General features: G+C 42.9%; 1 protein-coding gene and 1 pseudogene across 5 annotated transcripts in view; one reads left to right on the top strand and one right to left on the bottom strand.

Moving 5' to 3' along the window:
- Window positions 1–1,843: 1,843 nt before the first annotated feature.
- The window catches only part of caln2 (calneuron 2), a 64,127-nt gene continuing 40,701 nt past the window's right edge, over window positions 1,844–25,269 (bottom strand). For 4 of the 5 annotated variants that reach the window (XM_088441090.1, XM_088441088.1, XM_088441087.1 and 1 more), the window contains 8 exons: window positions 24,338–24,467; window positions 18,022–18,097; window positions 17,827–17,942; window positions 14,035–14,159; window positions 9,816–9,959; window positions 8,027–8,139; window positions 7,690–7,843; window positions 1,844–4,344 (listed from right to left, as the gene is read on the bottom strand). In XM_088441090.1, coding sequence (XP_088297216.1) covers window positions 4,217–4,344; window positions 7,690–7,843; window positions 8,027–8,139; window positions 9,816–9,959; window positions 14,035–14,152 — 657 coding nt within the window. In that variant the 5' untranslated portion in view covers window positions 14,153–14,159; window positions 17,827–17,942; window positions 18,022–18,097; window positions 24,338–24,467 and the 3' untranslated portion in view covers window positions 1,844–4,216. Of the gene's footprint in view, window positions 4,345–7,689; window positions 7,844–8,026; window positions 8,140–9,815; window positions 9,960–14,034; window positions 14,160–17,826; window positions 17,943–18,021; window positions 18,271–24,337; window positions 24,468–25,269 lie in introns of those variants that run through there. The other variant, XM_088441091.1, reaches the window with a different exon arrangement.
- Window positions 20,568–22,377, top strand: LOC148409131 (uncharacterized; annotated as a pseudogene).

Consider the following 25,269-nt stretch of genomic DNA (forward strand, 5'->3'; position numbering starts at 1 on the left):
GTTGGTGATGGAAAAAACTTAAACAGAATGGGGGGGAAATATTTTATTCAGGCAAACACCACTGATGTCAATTCAAGCTTCTTCAGAAAAAAAGTGCACAACTCTGCTCTCCTTTACTCTCCACATGTGATCTCGCCACCCCTTTCTTCTTTCCTTTGTCTTGAAAATACTTCCTGGATCTCCCTCAGACTATATGGCACGTGGCCATCTGGTCACCTTGGAGCATGGTCAGAGGTCCAATAACCCCTGACCCCCTCCTGCATTTCCTATGGAAAGGAATGTCTTTGTTGTTTCACCACTATTACAAAGCGACTTGTACCCACACTCTAGGAGAGGTTAATAACAGTTAATAAAGACTTATCGTCACATCTTGAAAATATACCACAATAGTTTTTGTAATATTTGACAGTGATTGAAAATCCATGTCCAGAAAGTAAAAACCATGCCACAGGTAGGGTTAAGCCAACAGGTGCTTCGACTCAACCAATTGTGTGGTTAAATTAGTTTTTTAATCTACTAGATGAGTTTTGTCAAGAAATGAAACTAATAAGCTTGATGCTATAAGTTGGCACAATTAAAGACACCTGCATTTAGTTTAAAAATGAGTAAATAAATAAAAATAAATGCTTAGACTCCATGTGGGCGGAGTAAAATGTTTAACCTGCAGCCCACATTGAGCCATACCTCAAACTGCAAAACACAGGGATCACCAAGATTTTTGAAAGTGAGAGCTGTTTCTTTAGTACTGACTAATAACAAGGGCACCAGTTTCATGTTAATGATTTCTCACAATAATTATGGAACACCTGTAGTAAATATGTAAATCATGTGAAATATGTTATTTACATGAAGTATATGTCTAATTGTTTGTAAAATTCATAGAAAATAACCAATGTTCAACCTCTTGTAAGCTATTTGCAGAACAGGCCTGCGGGCTACAAATTTGATCCTCGCAGGCTATCTGATGCCCACAGGCACCACACTGGTGACCCTCTACCAGCTTCTCATCCACAAACTGTGGCAGGGTTTTGACTTTCTGGAGCCGGATCTGACACTGCCTCAAACATGACCTGAAACTTTCACTTTTGGATTTCCCTGTCAGGACAGAAGTGACGAGGAAGCACAAGTGCACATTTGGTATCAAAACAAAACTTTATTGTATAAAGGTGTTTTCTTTGCACATTTTCCCAAGTTGGAGCCCAGCTTTTGTATTGCTGTTTTCTTCCTCCTCGCATGTCGACTGGTGAGTTCACGTGACCCTAGAAGTGAGTGGTCATTGTTATGTGACTTTGGATTTGCCCCCGATGCTGACCTTTGCCAGAATATGCTTGTGATATTATGATTTTTTTCTTAAGATAGTAATCCAGCTAAACTAATGAAAACCCCACATTACTTCAATCTAGTCGGGAGTTGTTGACAAACGCTACAAGAGTGGCAAACAAGAATCATCCAAGCAAAGCGGAGTGTAAGACAAGCTTGTTTAGGATCAAGTTCCATTGAACGTCAAATTCAAGTGGCTGCCACTGGTTTCAGGTGGGCTTCAACATCAGCAGCAGATGCAGGCAACAGAACGGGCAATCCAAATCAATCTCATTGAGTTCTTGAGAGGCTTGGAGGAGATCCCATCTGTGAAAGTTTGGTGGACGAGTTTGGTTTTAGCGTAAATCGCATAGTAACATCTTATATAATCATAATTCTATTGACATATGTGGAAACAGCAATATTTTTCTTTTAATCAACTCAGATTTAATCTAAGTACATAATTGCTCCATGCTACTATAAATGAGCAAATATATTTAAAAAAAAAAAAAAAAAAATATATATATATATATATATATATATATATATATATATATTTTTTTTTTTTTTTTGAGGTCAAGTCACTACTAATTCTTGCAAACGCAAACATTCAACATTGGAAATACTTTGCCAAGTTGTTCAAGACAAGTTCTAGTTGGGACGGCTACACCTCACAAATGGGCCACTAAAGAGCAACCTCCTACTCCCGTGCGCTTCATCGAGTCCATCACCTATGGAATTACATTTGTGCCACAAATCTCGAGCGAGCAATGAAAGATTCTGAGCGAGCAGAACTAGGTTTTGAACACAGAAAAAATATTGAGCGTGCAATGATAGGTGTTTGAGCAAACAACGATGGAAAAGTACATTTATTGACTGCTTGGTCTCGAATTAGATTGCTTGTTGTGTTCACCCGGAAAGAACAAATGAGATTGCGTTAAATCGACTTGGGCAGGAGGTGGTCTTTTATCTTGAAAGTTTAAATACTAAGAAGGTACTTTAACTGAATGAGACAATACAGTAATAATAATAATAATACAGTGGGCCCCCGTGTTACGAGATTAATCCATTCCGTGGTTGGGCTCGAAAGACGAATTCACCGTATGGAGGGCAATCCAAACCTATTTTAAATAGCTAATACGTTTAGAACCTCAGGTAAAAACATAAAAATTGTACATACATATAAAAAATTGGCACCAAAATAGAATAGTAAGTTCTATGTATATATAACATACATGAATACAATCAGAAAACATCATAAATAAAAAATATAGAAAGGATTTATTCACCTTTGAGTGGTGCTTGTTATGCCCATATTCCTTAGTAAGGGTAGCCTAGGCTAGACTTGCTTCGTATTTCTTGATTAGCTCCAGCATCGTTTCCATATAAATCATCTTCTTACTTCTCTTTAACATCACTAGCAATCTTGGGACCCATGGCTAAACCATTCAAGTTTGAATTAAGCAGTAAAATGAACTATAAAAACGTTTTTGTAACCACTCACGATAGAACAAAGCGTTACCATTCAGCCATTTTGAAACGAGTGAGGCCGACCAATAGCAGACCAGCATCTCCGTAAGGACACAACGACCATTAGCAGACCAGCATTGTAGTGACGAGTTACATGAAGGCATTGACGGCAACACAAAACAACACAAATACAGCCAAGCCCCTAGGGTCATGGCAGTTGTTTTGTCACAAAACCGGAAAAATACCATAAAGAGGGGACGAAAAAACTCGCAACATGAAAAAAAGTAAGCCTGGGACGCTGTAACATGGGGGTCCACTGTATTAAAAATAATGCCCATACGATGTTTCCAAAGAAGACTACCTTCTCCCACCCGAGTCGATGTGACGCAATCTCGTTTACTCTTTCTTGGTGAACACAACAAGCAATCGAGTTGGAGACCAAGCAATTAATCAATTAATTAATCTACTAGCTCTGATTGGCCAGTTTTGTGGCACTTTCGGAACGTGTGTGCCAAACCGAATGCCCGGAGCGGACACAACTCGATCGAGCGGAGAGCTCAATGTTGAAAGAGGGAGGGAGGGCTACAGAGAGCGAGCATTCAGAGATTTTGAGCAAGCAAAAAGTTTTTCTGTGCTCAAAGTCCATCGTTGCTCACTCAAAATCTTATTCTTGCGCGCTCAATATTTTTATCTGTGCTCAAAATCTATTTTTACTCACTCAAAATCTTTCATTGCTTGCTCGCGATTTTGACATAATCACCTGCACGCAATTGTTTTTTAAACACAACACAAGAGTGTGCGTTGAATTGCATGTAACTCATTGCATGTTATGCACTTCTGAGATGACCTATATAGACCTGCACGAGCACGTGCCCAAGCTCACACACATACATATTCATGAAATTACAATGAGATGCTCATCTTCAACCTATTTTTTTGTTTTACCAGCATCAGCTCTTCTGCGCACCCACGCACATGCACATACACACACACACATATGCACACACACATATACACACAATGTTGCTGTGACTGAACATGTACGTAAGTGTTGTGATGGTTGAAGAACACTCGAGAACATGCCAGGACCCACAATAAAAGAGAAGGAAGAGCAAGAGGGGGTTGGAATGGGTCCAAGCACCTTAATGAGTTTTGTTGTTTTTTTTTTTCTTGTCATCAGTAAATGTAAAATTCGTTTTAAAAGGCAGTCTGTGTCTGGAAACACATCCAAATCAAATTATTTCTCTTTGTGTCAGTTTATCAAACGGTCCCAATTGTCCAGTTGGCGTCAAAGAGCGACTGACATCTTAAAAATTAGACAAGCGGCCAAGTCACCATCCTGCTCCTGACCTCAAAGAACCGAAACACAGAGAGTTGCTGGGATCCTTGCAGGCCTTTGTCTGGGTCCCCTCGCCTTCCGACTGGGGGAGGTCACAGTGAAGCGATTTCACTCCATGCCATTTCGCAGCATTTGATTGGCGGCGATGAGCATGACACTGATGATGAAGGCCATGGCGAAGGCGCAGATGAGACTTTTTCTCACACATGTCTGCCGGTTCTTCTTCTTGGGATGCACTGAAGCGCCACATAACAACAACAAACATCACCAATAAGGATTTTGCATGTATTGACCACAAATAGGGTGTCTGTTTTGTTTGTCTATTGAGGCTGTGAGAGGCAGGACATTTCAAGACGTTGCAGAAATGACGATGAACTATTTGCCCTTCAGACAATACCAGAAGACCACCCACTTCAATTTTATTGACACGATCAAGCCAGTAATGAGCTTTTGCGTTAAACCTTCTGTGGCTTTTATTTTGGTGCCGTGCTGCTATATTTGTCATGTCAAATGTCAAACAACTTAAGTCAAGCTCAATTAAGTTTGAGAAAGTCCAGCTAACACCCTTAATTCATGAGTGGGTCACAATAGGTGGACATGCTAACGGGTACCAAGTGTGTCCTCATATAGTCACCATTCTAAATAATTCAAAATCAAGCTTGCTAGTGGTCCTTACCATATGATTGGAGTGGGGCTTGTGTTTAAAAAAAAAAGACAAGAAAGGAAGGAGGGGAATAAAGGAAGGAAAGAAGGAAGCTGGGGACGCCATATTTGACACGTATACCCCTCTCTTGACCTTTCATGTCGACAAAACAGCAGCTCTCTGATCCCTGCTTTTGCACTACCTCATTGGTCTTGTGTCCTCACATCTCGTTCTGCATGTTCATGCCATCATAACTTCTCATCTGTGTCGTGTACGTAGTTTATCTCTCCACTCTCTTCTCTCTGCTCCTGTCATTCCACCTGTCCAAAATTTTGTACCACTGCCTATGGTTTCCCACCCCCTCTGTTATTTCTTCAGCACCTCACAGCAAGAGATTGAGGAAAATGTTTGTGGGATGAAACCCTTCACTCTGGTGGAGGGGTGGATGAATACCAATTTCATGCAGCTCAACACTTTCAAAACTGAAAAAATTCAAATTGGCACCCCTCATCATATCAACTTATCTCCCATAACCAATATCACTTTTTCCGGTCAAGACATTCCTCTATCACGCGTCAAGACATTCCTCTCTCACCTGTTATTACAACCCTTGGAGTTAAAATAGACCCTCAGTTAAATTTTGAAACTCATGTTAATTATGTTTACAAAAACGTCTTTCTCCATTTACGAAATGTTTCAAAACTTTGCCCCGCGCTCACCATGGCTGACTCCGAAAAACTTGTCCATGCCTTCGTCTCCTCCAGGATGGACTACTGCAACGCACTTCCCCGGCAAGAACTAAAAAATCTCTTGCATATACAGGATTCTAACAAAGGTGTGAAAGTGTGAATGCATTACCCCCATATCCCCAAATCCCTCCAATGGCTTCCCATAAAGTTCCAGACCGAATACAATATCGCCCTCCTTACACATCAAAACCCCCAAGTACTTCAAGGCACTACTCTCCCCACATACATCAACTCGCTACCTCCGCTCTTCTAACACTAACCTCCTTAAACCCGTAAAGACAAATCTACCAACTAAGGGTGACTGGACTTTCTGCTCAGTCGCCCCAAAACTTTGGAATGCTTTTCCACCAAATCTGAGAGCACCACAGTCAGTGGACTCTTTTAAAAGAGGTCTTAACCTTTTTAGTAAAGCATTCACTTAAGTTACTGATGCCTTTGGTAGTCATGTTTTATACTACTATTTTTATTGATGCTATGTTTTAATTTTTCCGCTCTGCTTGAAGCACTTTGAGATTCTGTTGAATGGAAAGTACATTATAAATTTAATCCATTCTTCTTCTTCTTCTTCTTCTTATGATTATTTGCTGTGCTACGTTCAAAAGATTGCATTTCGTGGGCCTTGTCAAAGATCTTGGAGGAACCCTAAGACCACTTTGAATTCATGCCATTAGCTTTAATTTAGCTCAAATGGCTTAGGCCTTGTCCACACACAACCAGGGTTATTTAAAACGTCAAATTCCACCCCCTCCCTTTGTATGTTAAAAAAAAATTCCACCCAAATGGCTTTGTTTATTGGAAATAAAATAAATCGCTGCGACAGGAATCTACATAGTGTGATTTTATTTATTTACAATAATGCCAAGTTGCTAGGCGGCAGTGGTGTTGCCATTTGTGTCCACTCAAAATGTTGCGTGCATTTGTGAAAATGTTGCATGCGTTCCAACTTTTGTAAAAAGTTTTTTCTTTTTTTTTTTACGTTTCTTTTTTGAATTGCGTTTTTCTATTTTTTTGTTTTGTTTTGTCTTTTGAAACGCGTTTTTCTTTCTTTGTTTTGTTTCGTCTTTTGTAAATGTGTGTTTTTTTTTAATTTTGCTTCGGTATTTGTTTTTTTCATTTGCACTTCAGGGCCACCGTAGTGAAGTATGTGAACATTTGAATATTGAGCAGTGAGACTGATAACTATAAAGCGGCTTGTGTTAGCACTTGGGTATTTGTCTTTTTAATATTTGATTGTGTGCTTTCTTTTTTGAAGGCCAGATCACTGGCAAACTATGACCCTATTCTGGACATGAAGTATGGTGAATTAGGCCTGAGTTTGAACCAAAATAACTTCCGTTCCATTGCTCAGTTTTCATTTCTGGAGTAAGATTTTTATCTTTGGAGTCAAACCCAACATCGCAGTCATATTGCTATCTTTCTGTACTTATTCAGTAACTTACGCATAGAGTCATGTGCATGCTACAGACCACTTTAACAAAGTGAACGTTTTTTTTAAACCATGAATCAAAGACCACCACTTTTCTGAGTTTGGTCATGTGATGTTCATAAGGCTGAGCCATGATCGGTCATTACCTGAGCCCTAAGCAAATGTGATGTCATTTTCAGTTGTCAGCAAGTAACAAAATGGCCACCCATCCGGGATAGATAAAAACTGGTGAATTTTGCTGCTTATTTCATACTCCACAAATGCAATATAATTTAGAACGCCGTGTTTATACTAGTAAATGGACTTGGACTTTCACTTATATAGCGCTTTTCTTTCTAGTTACTCAAAATGCTTTACACTAACTAGTAATTTACCTACTGATGACGCAGCATCAGGAGCAACTTTGGGTTCAGTGTCTTGCCTAAGGACACTTAAATACGGTCTCGATGGTTGGGAGATCAAACCCACGGCCTTTCGGCTGGGAGACGGCCGCTCTGCCGCCGTGCCATGCCGCCACTAATGTGTTTGCAGATATCATTTGTGTGAGGCACTTAAAATGTTAAAATAGCCGTCAGAACCTCCAGACCCATGTCTCACGCCAAGTTTCGGTCAAAAATCAACAGAAACAACAACAAAATAGTGCAGGCCCATTTTGCAAGTACTGGCAGCCTTTAGCGATGAAGCTCCAAATGAAGCTCAAACATTTTTCATGTTGTGCTTGTGCTCATGAAAGTGAGGGAAGGTGTGGCGTTGATGTTCTGACCTCCCTCGTACTCGGGACAGTTTCCAGAGGCCTCGTTAAGGCTTTCCTCTTCAGTGATGATGATGTTCTCAATGTCCTTCATGGTCAGGTGATCGCGGAAAGCGTGGAACAGGACCTGCTTCAGCTCATCCAAAGACAGCTGTTGCATGTCAAACTGCTTGTGAAAACACGCACACACACACCCACACAAACGCACATGCTCACAAAGTAAAAAACACTTTAATTCCATTGGACCTTAAAGATATTAAGTCTGTTAATTTTGGCTTCAAAAACAAGAAGAAAGAACTGATGATGATGATGATTACGATGCCATTGTCTTCATCATCATCCTGGTCACCTGCCAGAAGATGTTGTCGATGGTCTTGCCAAGGAAACCTTCTCTGTTGTCTGATGACAGCAGCTTTGGTCCAAGTATGGTCATAAATTCTTCAAAATCCACCTGCCCGTCTCCTGTGCACACACACACACACACGCACCCACAGTACGTGCAGTACGACAATTGACTTTATTGGTCGTGTGTTTATCGGCTTTGGGGCTGCATGTTTTGGACACTTAGTGATAGAGGGACAGAGTTGTCATTTCTGCTTTTTGTGAATGATGTGCTGCTGTTGGCTTCTTCAAGCCATCATCTTTAACTCTCACTGGAATGGTTCGCAGCATAGTATGAAACGGTCAGCATTTTCAAATCAGAGATCATGGTCCTCAGTTGGAAAAGGGTGGAGTGCACTCTCTGGGTAGGTTATGAGATCCTGCCCAAAGTGGAGGAGTTTAAGTATCTCAAAGTCTAGTTCATGTGTAAGTGTAGGATGTAGCAGGAGATCCACAGGCTTATCAGTGCAGTGTCTGCTATGACGCATACTCTGTATCAGTCTGTCATGGTGTCTCTATTTAGCCATCGATCTATGTTCCTACCCTCACCTATGGTCATGCGCTTTGGGTTGTGACCGAGGAACAACATTCCGGAATGAGTTTCCTCTGCAGAGTGTCCAAGCTCTCTCTTAGTGATAGGCTGATGAGCTTGGTCACCCAGAATGAGGACTAGCAAGCAAGCCTCTGCTACGCCATGTTGAGAGGAACCAACTGAGATGTATCGGGTATCTGGCTAAGATGGATCGTGAACGCCTCCATGATGAGGTGTTTTTTTTAATGTCTTTTTTGTTTTTTTCCGCCCATTAAATGATTAGATGCACACAAACAATTGAACTCAAAATCAAGGACAACCACAGATGGCCTGCAAGCAGGAGGATTCTTCATCCTACCCATTGGCTTGTGCAACACGTATAACTTATCAGTCTTCTTTGAAGATGTTGTTGGATGTTACACAATAACTAAATACATTAAAAAATTACCACAGTAAAAAAATACCACATTTATTATTTTTTAAATGAAGGGGCCACTCAGTGTGATCAGAGGTCACCAGTTGGCCATACACTGCACTAAATGAAACCTGCATACCACTTGCGGTTGTACATACAGCAAAAGATATTCATGTCAGACCCCAGGTTATGAATGTTCACTTTTGTGAAGTCGAAAATTGATGTTGTGAAGCAGGAGGTAGGGAGAAATTTTTGTCAAATATTGCCTCCGCCAAAGATTGCTGAAATGCACCGAAAAGGCCACTGAATGAGCAACGAGTCAACAGCTCAAGGTAACATTGTGTTGTTTTAGCTAGCTTTTAGCGCATGTGCCAGGTTTTTGAAATAAAAAAATAATTCATACTAGTTGAAATGTTGCTTTTGAGCTATGAATTAATGTTTCTGCAGCAGAATCTGAATCAGTGGGTTAATTACACTGATGAAAATGATGTTTGAGGACTTTTTCAAGGACTTTTGCTTGAGTTGTCTTGAAGCAAATACATTTGTACTTTTACTCAAACAATATTTCAACTGAACTACTTTTACTTGTATTTGAGATATATTCGACAAAGGACAATACTTTTAATCAAGTAGTGAAGTGTACATGTCCTTTGGTTAGATTCATCTGAATTAATAAGGATCAAAACAGTAAATTAGTATATTGTATTGAAGTTCCTGAGACTCAAGAAGACATACAAGAGCAAAAGCAGCCTTACGGACACTTTGTGGTCCTGCGCTGGGCGCAATGATGCACATGTGCATGTCCCTCACCATCCATGTCGAGCCTCTGCATGATGATGGCCAGCTCCACCTCACTGGGCATGTGCCCCAACGAGCGCATGGCCATTCCCAGCTCCTGCTTGGAAATGAAACCATTTCCGTCGCGGTCCAGAACACGGAAGGCCTCACGGATCTCTGACACACATGCACACACAGATACACGGACACATATTCAAGTGCACATGTGTGTGTGTGTTTTTAGGTTTTCTAAATTTCTTTGAATTCCAACGCGATGCAACTTTGTCATCTAGAACAGGGGTCCTCAACCGGTCAACTGGTACTGGGCCGCACTCAAAATAATTATTTCCGTTCTATGCATTATCTGAGTTTGAAAGATATTTTATTTTGAAAAACCTTTTAATTTAAAAACTGACTGATTCATTTTGGTCATTTGAGAGCCAAAATTTTAGTGTAACCAATGAGTAAAACATCTTGGAAAATCTCTTTGGGATGGTGAGCACCAAAGAGCCTCTAACTTTGTAGAAAATAAAATCTTTTAATAAGGAATACCAGGAGTACCATTAAAAATGATGATTTATCTTGATAAGGAGTTTGAACGCTTCTTTCCAGCCAAACCAGATGAATTACGGCTGTGCGACCAACACACTTTAGGTGTCATTGTGTTTCATCACAATGTTGTGTTTCAAACAACCTCAGGGCTCTTATTAAATTGATGTTAGTGGCGAGTTCAAATTCTATGTGCACTCTATATGTCTTTTATGTTATTCTTGTTCCAGTTGTCCCTGAAGGGTCATCTCTCAGGAATCAACTGGATATTACAAACCACCCCGGCTGAGGAACAATCCCCAATTCCCTGTATTCAAAGAGTGGTCTGAACCACTTGACTAGCCATCTTCAGGGAGTGGATGCAGGGTGAAGAATGCTGGCAGGTAATGCATATATGAAGCCCGGAAGAGCCATTTTGTTGGACTCAAAATTATCCTTAATAATTTTGGTTATAATACATGTCATTCCTGCTATTGCATCTTGTAGAATGAGAGGGTTAGTGTTACCGACTTTTCTCTAAATCTGATATTCAAAATTTTTTAGTAAATTTGGACCCTAATGAGAAAAAAAAAAAATTTAATTTACGACTATTTTTAGACAAAATTTGGTCTGCGCTGAATGGGCTGAACAGACAATTATACACACACAAATTTCAACAACTATTTAACCATTTCATGCCCACATTTGATAGGCAGCGCGGGTCATATGTTGTTTTGTATGTGTTCTGTTGTGTTCTCTCCTTGGTTTGTGTGTGCGTGTGTGTGTGTGTGTGTGTGTGTGTGCCCTTTTGTTGGAATGAGCCAATTGTGTGCAGGTGGTGTCCTCCCATTGGCTGGCTCTCCTGATTGCCGCCCAATTTAAACATCCGGAGATGAACTCTCACTCTCTCTGGTCATCCCACCGCCAGAAAACGGCAATTAGTGTGCATTAGTGTTGTTCGCTGTGTTTGTTATGTGTCTAGAATTTGTAAATGGAGCAGTAGTAGGAGGGAGACGCCATTTATGTTTAACCCTTTTTCTCCTGTTTTTGCGTTAGGTAGATAGTTGAGCCAATTGTCATTTCTTTTTTTTTTGGCTAGCTAGTTAGGGATTTAGAAGATCTTTTGTTTGTATCTTTTTTTATATCCCAGTTCCCCTAGACTGGGTGTAACAGCACTCAGTTTTCAGTTTTGAAGGTCTATTTTGGGAATAAATTTGGATGGGGATTGGATAGGCAATAACAGTCGCCGATTTTCAGTGACTATCCATCCATCCAACTTCTACTACTGTATTCCGACATCGGGTCACGGGGGCAGCAGTTTGAGCAGGGATGCCCAGACTTCCTTCTACCCAGCCACTTTGTCCAGCTCCTCTGGGAGGATCCCCAGGCGTTCCCAGGCCAGCCGATAGACATTGTCCCTCCAGCGAGTCCTGGGTCGTCCCTGGGGCCTTCTCCTGTTGGTACATGCAAGAAACACCTCACCAGTGAGGCATCCTAACCAGATGCCTGAACCACCTCAATAGGCTCCTCTCAACGTGGTGGAGCAGCGGCTCAATATTGAACCTCTCCCAGATGACTGAGCTTCTCACCCTATCTCTAAGGGAGAGTCGGACACCCTGCAGAGGAAACTCATTTCAGCCGCTTGTATCCGGCATCTCGTTCTTTCGGTCATGACCCACAGCTTATGACCATAGGTGATGGCAGGAACGTAGATCGACCAGTAAATCACAAGCTTCGTCTTTTGGCTTAGCTCTTTCTTCACCACAACAGACCGGTACAGTGTCCGCAACACAGCAGAAAATGCACCAATCTGTCTGTCGGTCTCCCGTTCCCCTCCACTTGGGGCAGGACCTCATCCCCGACCTGGAGAGGGCACTCCACCCTTTTCCAAATGAGGACCACGGTCTCGGATTTGGAGTTGATGATCTTCATTCCAGTTGCTTCACACTCAGCTGTGAACTGCTCCAGTGAGAGTTGGAGGTCACATTGTGAGGAGGCCAATAGCACTACATCATTTGCAAATAGGTGTGATGAAATGCTGAGACCCAGAAACTGGACCCCCTTAATGCTTTGACTGCACCTAGAAAAGCGGACACAAAGGGCAGCCTTGGCAGAGTCCAACCTTCACCAGAAACGATTTCAATTTACTGCCAGAGATGTGGACCAAACTCTGTCGTACTGGGACCGAACTGCATGTATCGGGGCATCTGGTACCCTGTACTCTCGAAGCACCCCCACAGAGTTCCCCGAGGGACATGGTCAAACGCTTTCTCCAAGTCCACAAATCACATGTAAACTGGTTGGGCGAACTCCCATGCACCGTAGAGCTGGCCCACTGTTCCACGGCCGAGACAAAACCACACTGCTACTCCTGAATCAGAGGTTTGACTTTCTGATGCACCCTCCTCTTCAGCATCGATGACTAGACCTTATTGAAGAGACTGAGGAGTGTGATCCCTGTGTAGTGGGACCTGTCAGCCTTGTGAAAAAAGGGGACCACCACCCCAGTCTGCCAATCCAGAGGTGCTGTCCCCGTGTTCCAAGCGGTGTTGCAGAGGTGTGTCAGCCAGGACAGCCCTACAACATCCAGAGCCTTTAGAAACTCTGGGCGAAACTCGTACCCCCCCGGGACTTTGCCACCAAGGTGTATTTTGACCACCTCGGTGACTTCAGCCCAAGAGATGGGAGAGTCCACCTCGGAGTTTCCAGTCTCTGCTTCCTAAGAGGAAGACGTGTCGGTGGAATTGAGAAGGTCTTCGAAGTATTCTGTCCACTGGTTCACGATGTTCCGAGTTGAGGTCAGCAGCGCCCCATCCCTACTGTACACAGTATTAATGGTGCACTGCTTCCCCCTACTGATACGCCGGATGGTGGACCAGAATTTCCGCAAAGCCGCCCGGAAGTTGTTTTCCATGGCCTCACTGACCAGTGACTATATATGGAGTAAATTCGGAGCACATTAGATGGGGTAAAACACAATCCAGTTTTCAACTACTATTTTTGAACTAAATTTGGAGTCAATTGGGCTCAACACAACCATATCATCAATCACTATTTGGGGGTTAAATTTGGACCATATTGGACAGGCTACAGACAGACAACCCACTTTTCATGACTTTTTCTGGACCTAATCAAGTCTAAAACGGATGGACTAAATTTTGCTAAAAACCCAAAGTCCACTAGCTATCTGGTGCTGGTTGAATCAGAACTGTGAACCAAATGTGCCCAGAGTGAGGCTAAGTGTGCATCCCGAATAATAATTGACAAGCTCAATAAAACAAAAACAGTGTGTGACAATTTGCAAGCCCATAGCATTTTCCATCCTTCATCTCGTCGGAGCTCCGCAAACCAAAAAAGATTTTTTTGAATGCAGCTGGTGCATGCTCCTTCAGCTGTCCCCAAATGGAACTCGATCTGTTTGTGTGTGCACACACGTTTGTACGTGTGTGTGATTGATTAAGGGCCCGGAGAAGGCGGGCCTTCAGAAACCTTCACCAGTCCGAGCGGATTCGACCACAGAGACACACAATACCAATAGCTTCAGGCTCGCGGTACGATATACTGTATGCAATGTATATACCGTATGTGCTGCTGGAGCTGATTTCACACCAAGTGAGGCCACAATCCTTCCAATCAATAATGTCCGATGATGGAATATTAAAGCCATGCACACAAGCCCGAAACATAACCCAGGGAGATAAATTGGCACAAGATGGCGACTGACCTCCAAGCTCCTCGGTGGAGATGCTGGTCAGCTTGAAGGCTTCAGTGCCTTCCGTGAGAGAGCTGCTCAGGTAGTTTTCGGGATAGAGGAGCCCCGCGCGCACGTGGTGAAACGGCATCTTCCTTCTGCACATGCAGATATATACACACACACACACATATGCACATTGCTAATGCACTAACCTTTTAAGTCTTGGGTGACATTCCTGGCTTGTGTGTGTGTCTGTGAGTGTGTGCGTGTTGCAAAAGTGTAAACACCATGAAAGGGTGCACGAGAGTTTGAAAAAGCATAATGGAGCAGAGGGAGGGAGTTAGATGGACCAACAAACACAAGTATTGGCAGCAGCTTGGTGGATCACGCGTGGTTTTTGATAGCATTTACTTATAACGCTATTAGAAAACAGATCCAATTATTTGAAGCATGTTTGCCTCAAGGGCAGGTTTTTATTTCCAGGTCACCTTGTTGCACTACACTACAAGCGCCTCTTTCCATTCTTTTGTTTTATTCCGACGCTTCTTTAGCAGCATAAAACACCCTCGTGTGTGCAGCCCCCTCGAAATAACGGATCAATTGGAAGAGAGTGATAATGTTATTATCCTGAAGGATAGCAAAACAATCATTACTTTAAAAATAGCAACATTGTTCATTTAAAGGTTTGTTATTGACTACCTTTGTCATGCTTATATACTGTAATCCATTTATTGACATTAAAGCATGCGTTTTCTAGATATTCCACATTTTTTTCTCTGAGGTGGATTATCAAAACACTACATCCATCTGATCATGGTCCAGCCTTTTTTGTTAAAATTTAGCCTTTGCAGCCCTCGAGTCAAATAGGTTGCCAACCCCTGCCCTAAACCTTACCTTAACCTAGTGCTGGACGAGTTTTTCCTAATCTCCCCCCTCCTCTTTCTTTAAAAAAAAAAAAAAACAGTAAAAATGACAGAAAATTCAAAAAAAGTTTTGCTTTTATTTTAGCTAGCACTTAACATCCCAAAATCCCTCTTTGAATGAAAGTACGAAAATTATACCTGATATGAAATACCTCTGTAAACAAAGGTAGCATTGTATGAGATACATACAATGAGATTGACCTGAAAACTTTTTTCAATATTTTTAAAGATATGCATTGCAATTTGCATCACTTACAACCATACAAACAAAACCATTTGGATAAGGTGTTGCCAAATCCGTGGTATACGAGCTATACAATAACAATAAAGACATTCTGGTTTATTCTATGCAAGACGTGAGGTGTGTGCTTGTTACATCTCCTCTTTTTTTTTTTTTTTTTTTATATATATATATATTTTTTTTTTAGCAAGGAAGAGCAGCCTGTCCACTGTGTGTATGGTGGCCACTTTGGTGATTGCTCTCCATCGTGCCCCTCATTCGTGCTTCCAAGTGTTAATGACATCCTCGGTGAGCTGCTTTTTAGCAGCAGATTGCTGGAGGTCTTGTCTCTCTTGCAAAGCTTGACACATTACATAGGCCTACTCGGTCGAGTAGTAGCTTGTGATGTAGTTGCTGAAATAAATTAATTGTGAATAAACGTTGCAGCAGTAATATCTCCACGTCTGCAAACCCAAACAACTACCAACCCACTGACGGTACATCTCCTGTCTTTTAAAAACAAAAGGCTCACTTTATTTAGCTGTAGCCATGATGCACTCGCCTTCTGTTTGGTGTGAGTCTGACATAAAAAAAAAAAAAAGGAATGCAGAAGCTATGAAAGCTCCTGAGGTTTGCAAACTAAGGAAGTAAAATCAATTTTATTTATAATATTGAATCAGCTGTAACAAAAAAACTCAAATTAATCAAGAAAAACGATATGTCGCTTAGGTTGACCTTAACCTTCACAAAAGATTGTCTAAACCTAACCCTTACCTAACCCAGTGCTTCTCAAATAGTGGGGCTCGTCCCCCTGGTGGGGTGCAAGATGATGCCAGGAGGGGCGCAGATGACCCCAAGGAAAAGGCTTTGTTTTTGTTATGTACAGTGTAATTGCAATAAAATAAGATAAAAAAAAATAAGATAAAACAAAACATCTTCTTTTTTTTTAGTTTCAGGCATTTAGATGCATTTGGTTTGTTTGTTTTGCTTTAGACTAATCTGTAACCCATGTAAACACTGTAAAAAATTATTAAAAGTTGTTGAAAGTTGATTTCTATTGCTTTTTTCTTTTGTTAAAAAGAATACAGGTTGAGGTATTTTACTTCTACAATTTTTATAGATAATAATCTTATTTACAGTCAGCGTGCCGAGTTGGGGGGGACGAAAAGATTTCTCTTTCTTAGGGGGCTTGGCAAAATATAATTCAGAAGCACTTTCAAACCTATTCTCTAAAGGCAAGCTAAAGACTCAAAAGAGCTCTGAACTTGTGGGGTCACTAAAAAGGTCCACACAAATCCAAGAGACTCCATAAAAAGAGACTCCACAAAAACTGTAAAACTCATGATTTGGTCTACACACCATCCCATCATGTAGCAAAAAACAATGGCATGCACACGCACACACTTTTCATTGAATGCCAGCCACTCCGTAACGGTTCCCCAGCGACGACTCACAACACTTTGGCACTAATGTTAAAACAAGTTTGAGTCAAACAAAACATTAGAGTGAATGAGATGTCCCATTGCTTGCAATGGCTCAGCACACACTTTTCCTTTGGCGTTTGGGTGACACAAGAGATGATGTCACATTCAAGGCAACAACACGCATAACCTGATTTATTACAGCTAAAGTACACTACTATCGGGTTGACCTTTTAGATCTTCACTTCTTTATACATTTGTTAAATTGGACCGTCTTAATACAAAATATACAATTACAAACATAAGTCCATTTGATTATTGTTTCAACAAATCACCTTTACTTGAACTTTTTCTCCTTTTTTGTTTACCTATCCACAAAAACATAGATGTAGCTCAACATCTGGCTCAGAAAACGAAACTAGCACTTTAACATCAAAAGAGCTGTACATCGAAGTGTCTCCTTACCCAAAATGCAAAGATATGAATTAGACATTTTGGTTGCATGTCATTGAATTTTTTTTTTTTTTTGCAATATTCTGCTGCTTTGTCTGTTTTAAGGGCGGCGTGACACTGATGTGACCCACCAGAATCTACAAAAGCTTTGCATACTTCCCTTACTATTTAACCTGACCATGTTTATACATGACATAAAAGCAGCCAATTTTTTTTCACTTCCCAAATGTTTGAACTGAGGTATGTTTAAACAAATTTTTAAAGCCGGCCTTGTCTCTACTGTCCTTCTCCAAAACCTAGATTAACGTCTCTTTTTTCAGCTTCTTGTTTAACTACATGCATGAAAATGAGCAGACAAAAACAAGAAAAAGAAAAATCAAATACATTTTCCTGAATGACCTGTAATGTAAAGTAAAGTACTTAAGAGAACTTGAAACAATGTTCAATCAATATCATGTGTCAGCTTTCATTGGACAACTTACAGTTATTTGAAATCAGACAACTTTTTTGGGCAATTGCTGCTTGTGGGGACCTCAGTTTGACACCCGTTCAATATATGTGGATGTTTTGAATTTGAAGGGTGGACCTAGGACACATGCACACACAACTAAAATATGTTCCCATGCACACTGCATGTGCTCATCAAAATGTTGCACACATTCAAACTCTTCAAGATGATGAAGCCTATTTCTCTGATGATGATCAAGTTGATGAGGATCATGGGTCCATAAAGGGCGCTTGCCTCACAACAGGTGCAGACGCACACAGAGAGGATGAGTGTGGGTGCGCGCTTCATGCAGCTTACCTGCGGCGTGTGGAGTCAGCCGGCTCCCTTCAGCCAGTTCCCACGCTGGGCGTGCCGTTCCCTGGCTGGCGACGGGTCTAAAGCACAACCGTGTCCACTCATTCGCTAGCGCCGCCCTTGTGATGACAATCACTCAATTAATTCATCAGTGGAACCCCCCCCCCAGCTTTCTGGGTCGTGCCCGCGTCTGCGTACATCTTACTGGGAGGGGAGGCATCAAGGCAAATGTTCCATCCGTTTACCAGATGCCAGGAAACACCAGCTCCACACTCTGAGACACAAAGACAGAGTGAGACATTCCATGCACACTCAACGGTGTGTTGATTGGGGATGCCTGAGAGGGAGCAGTCGAGAAGGGGGGTGGGGGGGATAGAGCTTGAGACCGAGAGAAAATGAGAGTGGGAGGGAGAGAGAGAGAGGAAAAGATTTCTGCATTTTTCACCAACACACGCAACCCGTGCTTGTATGAGCGTTAGCATGATATTTGTGACTACTGGTATGATGTAGTCAGCCCGTGCACTCGGTAGGCTACGAAGAAGTTCTGCCGTGCCCACTACAACAATGACAAGCCCAACCTTACATCTGTGGTCAGAAATGGACATACCTTTGGCCATTCCTTCTCAAACAGTGTGTGTGTGTGTGTGGTGGTGGTGGTGGTGGTGGTGGTGGGGGCACAGATGACCACAGGGAAAAAGCTCTTCTAGGACCTATTTTTTATTTATTGGCATAATTTTTTTTCCGGACACTTTTGATGCACTTGGTTATTTATTTTAATCAGATTTACACTAAGGCACCAGCTTAGTGCAAACAACACTAGTTACTCGGCCATAGTGATACATGTCAGATCCAACAATACTAGAATGAGGCAGGCTGAGATTACAAAGAAGAACATAGCTAGGACTTGTAATCTCGCTAGAAAGATGAGTCGGCATCGAGTTATTGTCTCTGGCCCTCTGCCTGCGAGAGGCAATGATGAGAGGTTTAGCAGATTATTCTAGTTTAACCGGTGGATGGCTAGTTTGTAGAGAGCAGGGTTTTCGGTTTGTAGATAATTGGCCCTCTTTCTGAGGCCGGCCCAACCTGCTAAAGATGGATGGCCTTCACCCTAACTGTGAAGGCGCCATCACTCTTTCTAGAAACATAGATTACTGTTTGAGCCTTCCATGACTTCTCACATTAGAGCATGTCAGGTTGCAGGCGAGTCGCGAGCCTGCTAGAGCGGGTGTGGAGTCGTTAAGGCTAGAGTTAACTGGCGCTAGGCTGGACTGCTAAAACACACATAGTGTTACGTCCCAGTCCCCACCCGTAACAATAGCATACTTAGTCTAAATCACTGCAATCTTATCCCCTAGTGATAAGATTTCTGCTGAGGTGGTGTTGATTAAGGAAAGTAGCCGTGCCTTCTTAAACGGTCGGATTAGTGGCATACTAGTACCTAGGCAGAATATTAATATTAATATCTGCGCTGTAACCATCAACAATCGAATTCCTACATTACTAACACTGCGATGAGGTTTTAATTTCTCAAAATACAAACCAAGCCCCAGCCATCAAAATCTTGTTAGTATTAGTTCTACCAACATGAAGACTAAGAATAGTACAAGAAAAAATTCCCAGTTCAAATTCGGCTTCATAAATATTAGGTCACTCCCCCCCAAAAAGCCCTTCTTGTAAATGATTTTATTACAGATCACAATCTTAAAGTGCTTGGTCTTTGTGAAACCTGGTTAAAACCAAATGAATTTTTATCATTAAATGAGGCCCCACCCCCAATCTTTGTGGGCCCACACAATGCCCGTCCTTGTAAAAAAGGGGGAGGTGTCACCCTAATTTGAGAATCTGATCTTAAATTTAGCACAAGCACTAATCACACGTTCAAGACATTTGAGGCTCTTGTTATGCGATCGAGTTCCTCACCACCATTCTATGTGGTAGTTATTTACCGTCCTCCTGGTCGATACTCTAGATTCTTAGATGAATTCCCTGAATTTATGGCTGATTTAATATCTCATTGCAGATAATCTTTTAATTACTGGTGACTTCAATATTCATATTAACTCCCCATTGGAGCCACTTACTGTAGCATTTCAAGCAATAATCGATGCATTTGGTTTTACACAAATAATAGAAGCAGCGACACACCGGAATGGTAATATCTTAGATTTAATGTTAACCTGTGGCCTAACTGCCTCAAATGTCACAATTTTGCCGTATACTAACGCTATGTCTGATCATTATCTTATAACATTCGAAGTCATAGCTTAGTGTGGTCTTATTGACCACAACCAAGGCTTTAAGAGCTGTGATATTAACTCATCAACCACTGCTGCACTTTCTGAACTACTGCCTTTCGCAACAGCTGCCTTTCCGTCTTTCATTGGTTCAGTCGATAAGATTTCAATAAGGTTCTTTTAAATTCCCTAAACCCTATAGCGCCGTTGAAACTTAAAACTCGTCCGAAGCGGCACACACCGTGGTGTACGGATGACATGCGTATGTTTAAATTGTTAAGTAGACAACTTGAGCGTAAATGGCAAACAACTAAACTCAAGGTTTTCCGTCAGGCCTGGTGCGATAGCTTGCTGAAATATAAAGAGGCTCTTAGGTTAGCAAAAACAAATTACTTTTCCAAAATGATTGGTCTTAATAAAAACAACCCAAAATATTTATTTGATACGGGAGCAAAGCTAACGCAACAGCAGCAGGTTAATCATAGTTCCCTCTATTCAGCACACGATTTCATGCGATTCTTTACTGAGCGGATTCAGCTAATAAGGGCCAACCACTCAACTGAGACAGCCCTTGTAAAAGTAACGAATGATCTTCTCTTAGCCATGGATTCCAACATCTCATTAATATTATTATTGCTTGGCCTTAGTGCCATTTGACACTATTGAGCATCATATTCTTATAGAACGTCTTAAATCATGTGTTGTCCCGCAGGGGTCAGTACTTGGTCCTTTGCTGTTCAACATCTACATGATTCCTCTTGGAGATATTATACCATAATACTATGCTATTAGTTTTCATTGCTATGCTGATGATACCCAACTGTACATGCCTTTAGAAATAACAGATCCGGGTAAGTGCTGTAAACTGGAGGCCTGCCTTGTCCAGATTGGTTGTCTTCCAATTTTCTGCTTCTTAACTCTAATAAAACAGAGATGTTAATTATTGGCCCTGCTCATCATCAGAACTTGATTAAGAATACCACGTTGAACCTGGATAACTGTACTTTTTCCCAAAGTAATTTTGCAAAACACATTGGCGTGATATTTCACTCAACTCTCTCTTTTCGGACACATATTAATAACACGACAAGAACGGCGTTTTTTCACCTTCCCAAAATAGCTAAAATTCGCCCTATTCTTCAAGCGATGCTGAAACATTAATTCATGCATTTGTTATGTCACGCCTAGACTATTGTAACGTTTTGTTTTCTGGGCTTCCCATGTCCTGCGTCAAAAGCCTGCAGTCTGTACAGAAGGCAGCAGCGAGACTATTGACAAGGACGAGAAAGTTCGAACATATTACTCCGATTCTAACTGACCTGCATTGGCTTCCAATACACATGAGATGTGATTTTAAGGTGTTGTTAATTACTTATAAAATTTTACATGGTTTAGCTCAGGGGTGTCAAACTCATTTTTATCGTGAGCCGCATTGTGGCTATAGTTTCTAAGGAAGGGCCATTATGACAAAGAAGTTAGAAATTTTCAGTATAATATGATCTTTGAACATTTATCAAATCAGAGGCCAGAGAAAAACTATTGGTTGTGGGTGCGGGTAGTTGTGGTGGTGGTCCATGTTTTTTTTTTTGTGTGATTTTTTTTTTAAATCATTTTTTTCTGTATGTTTTTTTATTGTAAATTATATATTTTAATGTTTTTAATTTTTAGATTTTATTTATTTTGTAATGTTTATTTTTATTTTACCTTTAAAATTTTGACAAATTTGGTAAATTAGCTAGGAACTTGAAGTCGTCATTAGCATTTGGCTGGCCACATTAAATGATGTAGCGGGCTGGATCTGGCCCCCGGGCCTTGAGTTTGACACCTGTGGTTTAGCTCCTTCGTGGAGAGATACATAAATGATTCTTGAAAGGCAGGAAACATTCGCCCTTTGTCCTCTCCCGCGGGGGCTGGATTCTTTATTGTGACCAAGAATGACCACATGCTTTGTCCTTGCATTGACTATCAGGGCTTAAACAGCATTACCATTAGGAACCCTCTCCCACTCATCACCTCAGGCTTCAAAGCTTCTCCAGTGGGCTTCTCACTTCACTAAGCTGGACATACCATTTGATTCGCGTCAGAGAACGACTTCGAAACGGCATTTAACACTCCCGTGGGGCATTACGAATATCTGTTAATGCCCTTCGGACTTACAAATGCTCCCGCAGTGTTCCAAGCCCTCATTAATGATGTCCTGCAAGACACGTTGGACCAATGTGTCTTTGCATATCTGGATGACATCTTAGTGTTCTCCCGAACTCGGAGCACGTGCAGCATGTCCAGTTCATCCTACAACGCCTGCTGGAAAACTCACTAAATGTCAAAGCTGAAACATGTGAGTTTCACTCCACTTCTGTTTCCTTTCTGGGGTACATCATATCCCAGGACCACATTTGCATGGATCCTTCTAAGGTCTCAGCGGTTACCTCCTGGCCAGTGCCTGACACCAGGAAGCAGTTACAACTTTTCCTCGGTTTTGCCTGAACAAAGAAGCAGGAGGATGGTCGCTGACTGGCGGAGACCCAAGAGGCGTCGGCTGGTCGCTCGTGGGCCGAGACTCGACAGGGGTCGGCTGGATGCCGACTGGGAACAGCCACCGGGGGCATGTCACAGACAGCTGTGAGTTTAGGAGGCTGACCTTAAACAGGGGCAAACGTTGGTGAACAGCTGCCGGTTCTGGCGTCAGCTGCAACGGCCCATCTTGGGATTCGGGAGACTGCAGCGGCCCAACTTGGGAGACTGTGGCTCCAGTGGCACGACTTGGGACTCAGGAGACTGTGGCTGCAGCGGCCCGACTTGGGACTTGGGAGACTCCAGCTGCAGCGCCATGGCTGGCGACTCGGAAGTCTGCTGGAGCGGCTTTGCTTGGGACTATGAGGATGGTTGCAGTGGCTTGGCCTGTGGCCTGTGGCCCAGAGGACGGTTGCAGTGGATCTGCCTGTGGCCCGGAGGGTGACAGACCGCCCTGTGGCCTGAGGGCGACTGCAACAGTCAGCCTATGGCTCATAGAGCGATTATTGCGGTTCGGCCTGTGGTTCGGAGGGCGACCCCAGTGGCTCAGCCTGTGGCTCGTAGGGCGACTGCACCGGCTCAGCCTCTGGCTTGGATGACAACTGCAGCGTGGCAACTAGAAACCCGGAGAAAAGCGGCAGCATCATGACTATGAACTCGGGAGGCGTGCGCCGCACCTGGACGAGGGACTTGGAAGCTGTGTGCCGCGCTTGGACTGGGAACTCAGGAGACATGTACTGCGCTTGGACAGGGGACTCAGGAGACATGCACCATGACCGGACTGGGGACTCGGGAGACATGTGCGATGAGCGGACTGGGGGCTTGGGAGAAGTCTGCCTCACCGGGACAGGGGACTGGAAGGTGGGTGCCAACTAGCTGGGAGCACAGTGGTCTGGCGCCGAGGTGCAGTTTGTGTGACATCTGGCTGCTGGGGGGCAGGATCCGGAATGTCCAATCACCGGGGCGCAGGGATGGGGACACTCTTTCACCAAGGCGCAGGGACAGGGAAGCTCAGTCACCCATGAGCTGGGACGGGAACGCTCAGTCACCAGGGAGCTGGGATGGGGATGCTCAGTTGCCGAGGAGCCAGGATGGGGGACGCACTGTTGCTGGGGAACTGGAACGGAGACTCACTGTTTCGAGGAAGTTGGGACAGGGACCTCCAGCCTGCCTAGCTTGGGAGTCAGGACAGGGACACTAATCGTATTAACCTGCCGCCTGAAAGGTTGGGGGACACCGGAGAAACAAGGAGAGAAAATGAACGGAACGGGGCAAGGTGTGCATGGAGGGTGTGACCCGAGACAGGGTGAAGAAGACAATGTGACATGTGGGACTCCTACATGTGGGACTCCTACAGGAGGTAGTGACTTGGGATTTGGGTGTGCCAAGACAGTTACATGAGACAATGAAAAATGTTCTTAACTGTGGCTCCCCCACTGGCTGCCCCTGGAGGAACAGAAGGCTAAATGGGTACCACGGTAAGGTTCACAGTCACGGTAAATAGAACTGTCTAAATCAAAATCAAAATCATCACAATTCGACTCGGACGAACAAGGGCTGGAGTAAAGAAATTCAGAATAGTGAATAGTCTTCAAGGTCGGAGAAATCAGAATTATGAAAAATGTGGGGTGGCAAGATAGTGGGATAAGGGAGCTCGGAAAGACAGGAATAGAGATAGAGGACGCATAAGAAGGAAGCCTGAAGGACGGGTACAGGACAGGGGTAGAGACGGGCTCGGATGAGAGCAACAGATAAAGAGGGCTTACATGTGGGGAACAGGTTTGGCTGGGAGGCTGAGGGTGTGGGTGGCGTCTTGTCCACCGGCTTGAGCTTGCTGCTCGATCCACTGTTGGTTGGGTCATTCTGTCACATCTGTGTGACATGGCAGTGACTTGCCTGTGAAAAGTGGAACCAAAACATGCAGGAACTGAGAGGATGTGGCACATAACAATGAAGATTTAATAAAAACTAAGGCAAGATCAAACAGAAACAAAAAATAATGCAAACTTACAACAAAAACCTCGAAACGGAAATGAACTCATGGGAGGCAACAGGGAATGGAGACAGGATGGTTGAGGCTACTCAGGGAAGATGATGTACTTCGGACGGAATGACAGAAATAGAGCGAGGAAAAGACAATGACCCAACAAGAATTGAAATGAAACTGGAGACTAAATACCCACACAACTAACAAGACAACACAAGACAGCTGGCCAGCAAACAATTGGCAGAGGAAGCTGATAGGTCAACACTCAGGGGCAGGTTGACAAGGACAGATGGATGAAATCAAACTCGCGAGAACACAGACAGAAAGGCAGACGCGAGGGGAGCAATGACATGAACAAGAAACGTAAACATAACCCCACAGCAACAAAAGCCAAAAACCCACAACAAAGGCAGTGCTCCCCCCACTCCCACCACACACACACACACACACACACACACACACACCGCACACACACACGCACGCACACACACACGGACGCACGCACACACGCACACACACAGAGTTAAATGGAGTTTTGTCAGGTTCATTTGTCAGACATTTGTAAGAAAATGTTCACAAAAGGACAACAAGGCAAGAGGAAAGAGCGAAGAGGAACTGGCCAAGGACAATTCTACTATGCTCTGCCAGTCTCTCCGACCCCTCTCACTTTTATTAGATACAGAGATCCCTAACTTCATGAAGGTCCCGGCC

The sequence above is a fragment of the Hippichthys cyanospilos genome, chromosome 18, assembly GCF_059441005.1.
Source record: "Hippichthys cyanospilos isolate Australia breed blue-spotted pipefish chromosome 18, RoL_Hcya_1.0, whole genome shotgun sequence".
NCBI classification, from domain to species: Eukaryota; Metazoa; Chordata; class Actinopteri; order Syngnathiformes; family Syngnathidae; genus Hippichthys; species Hippichthys cyanospilos.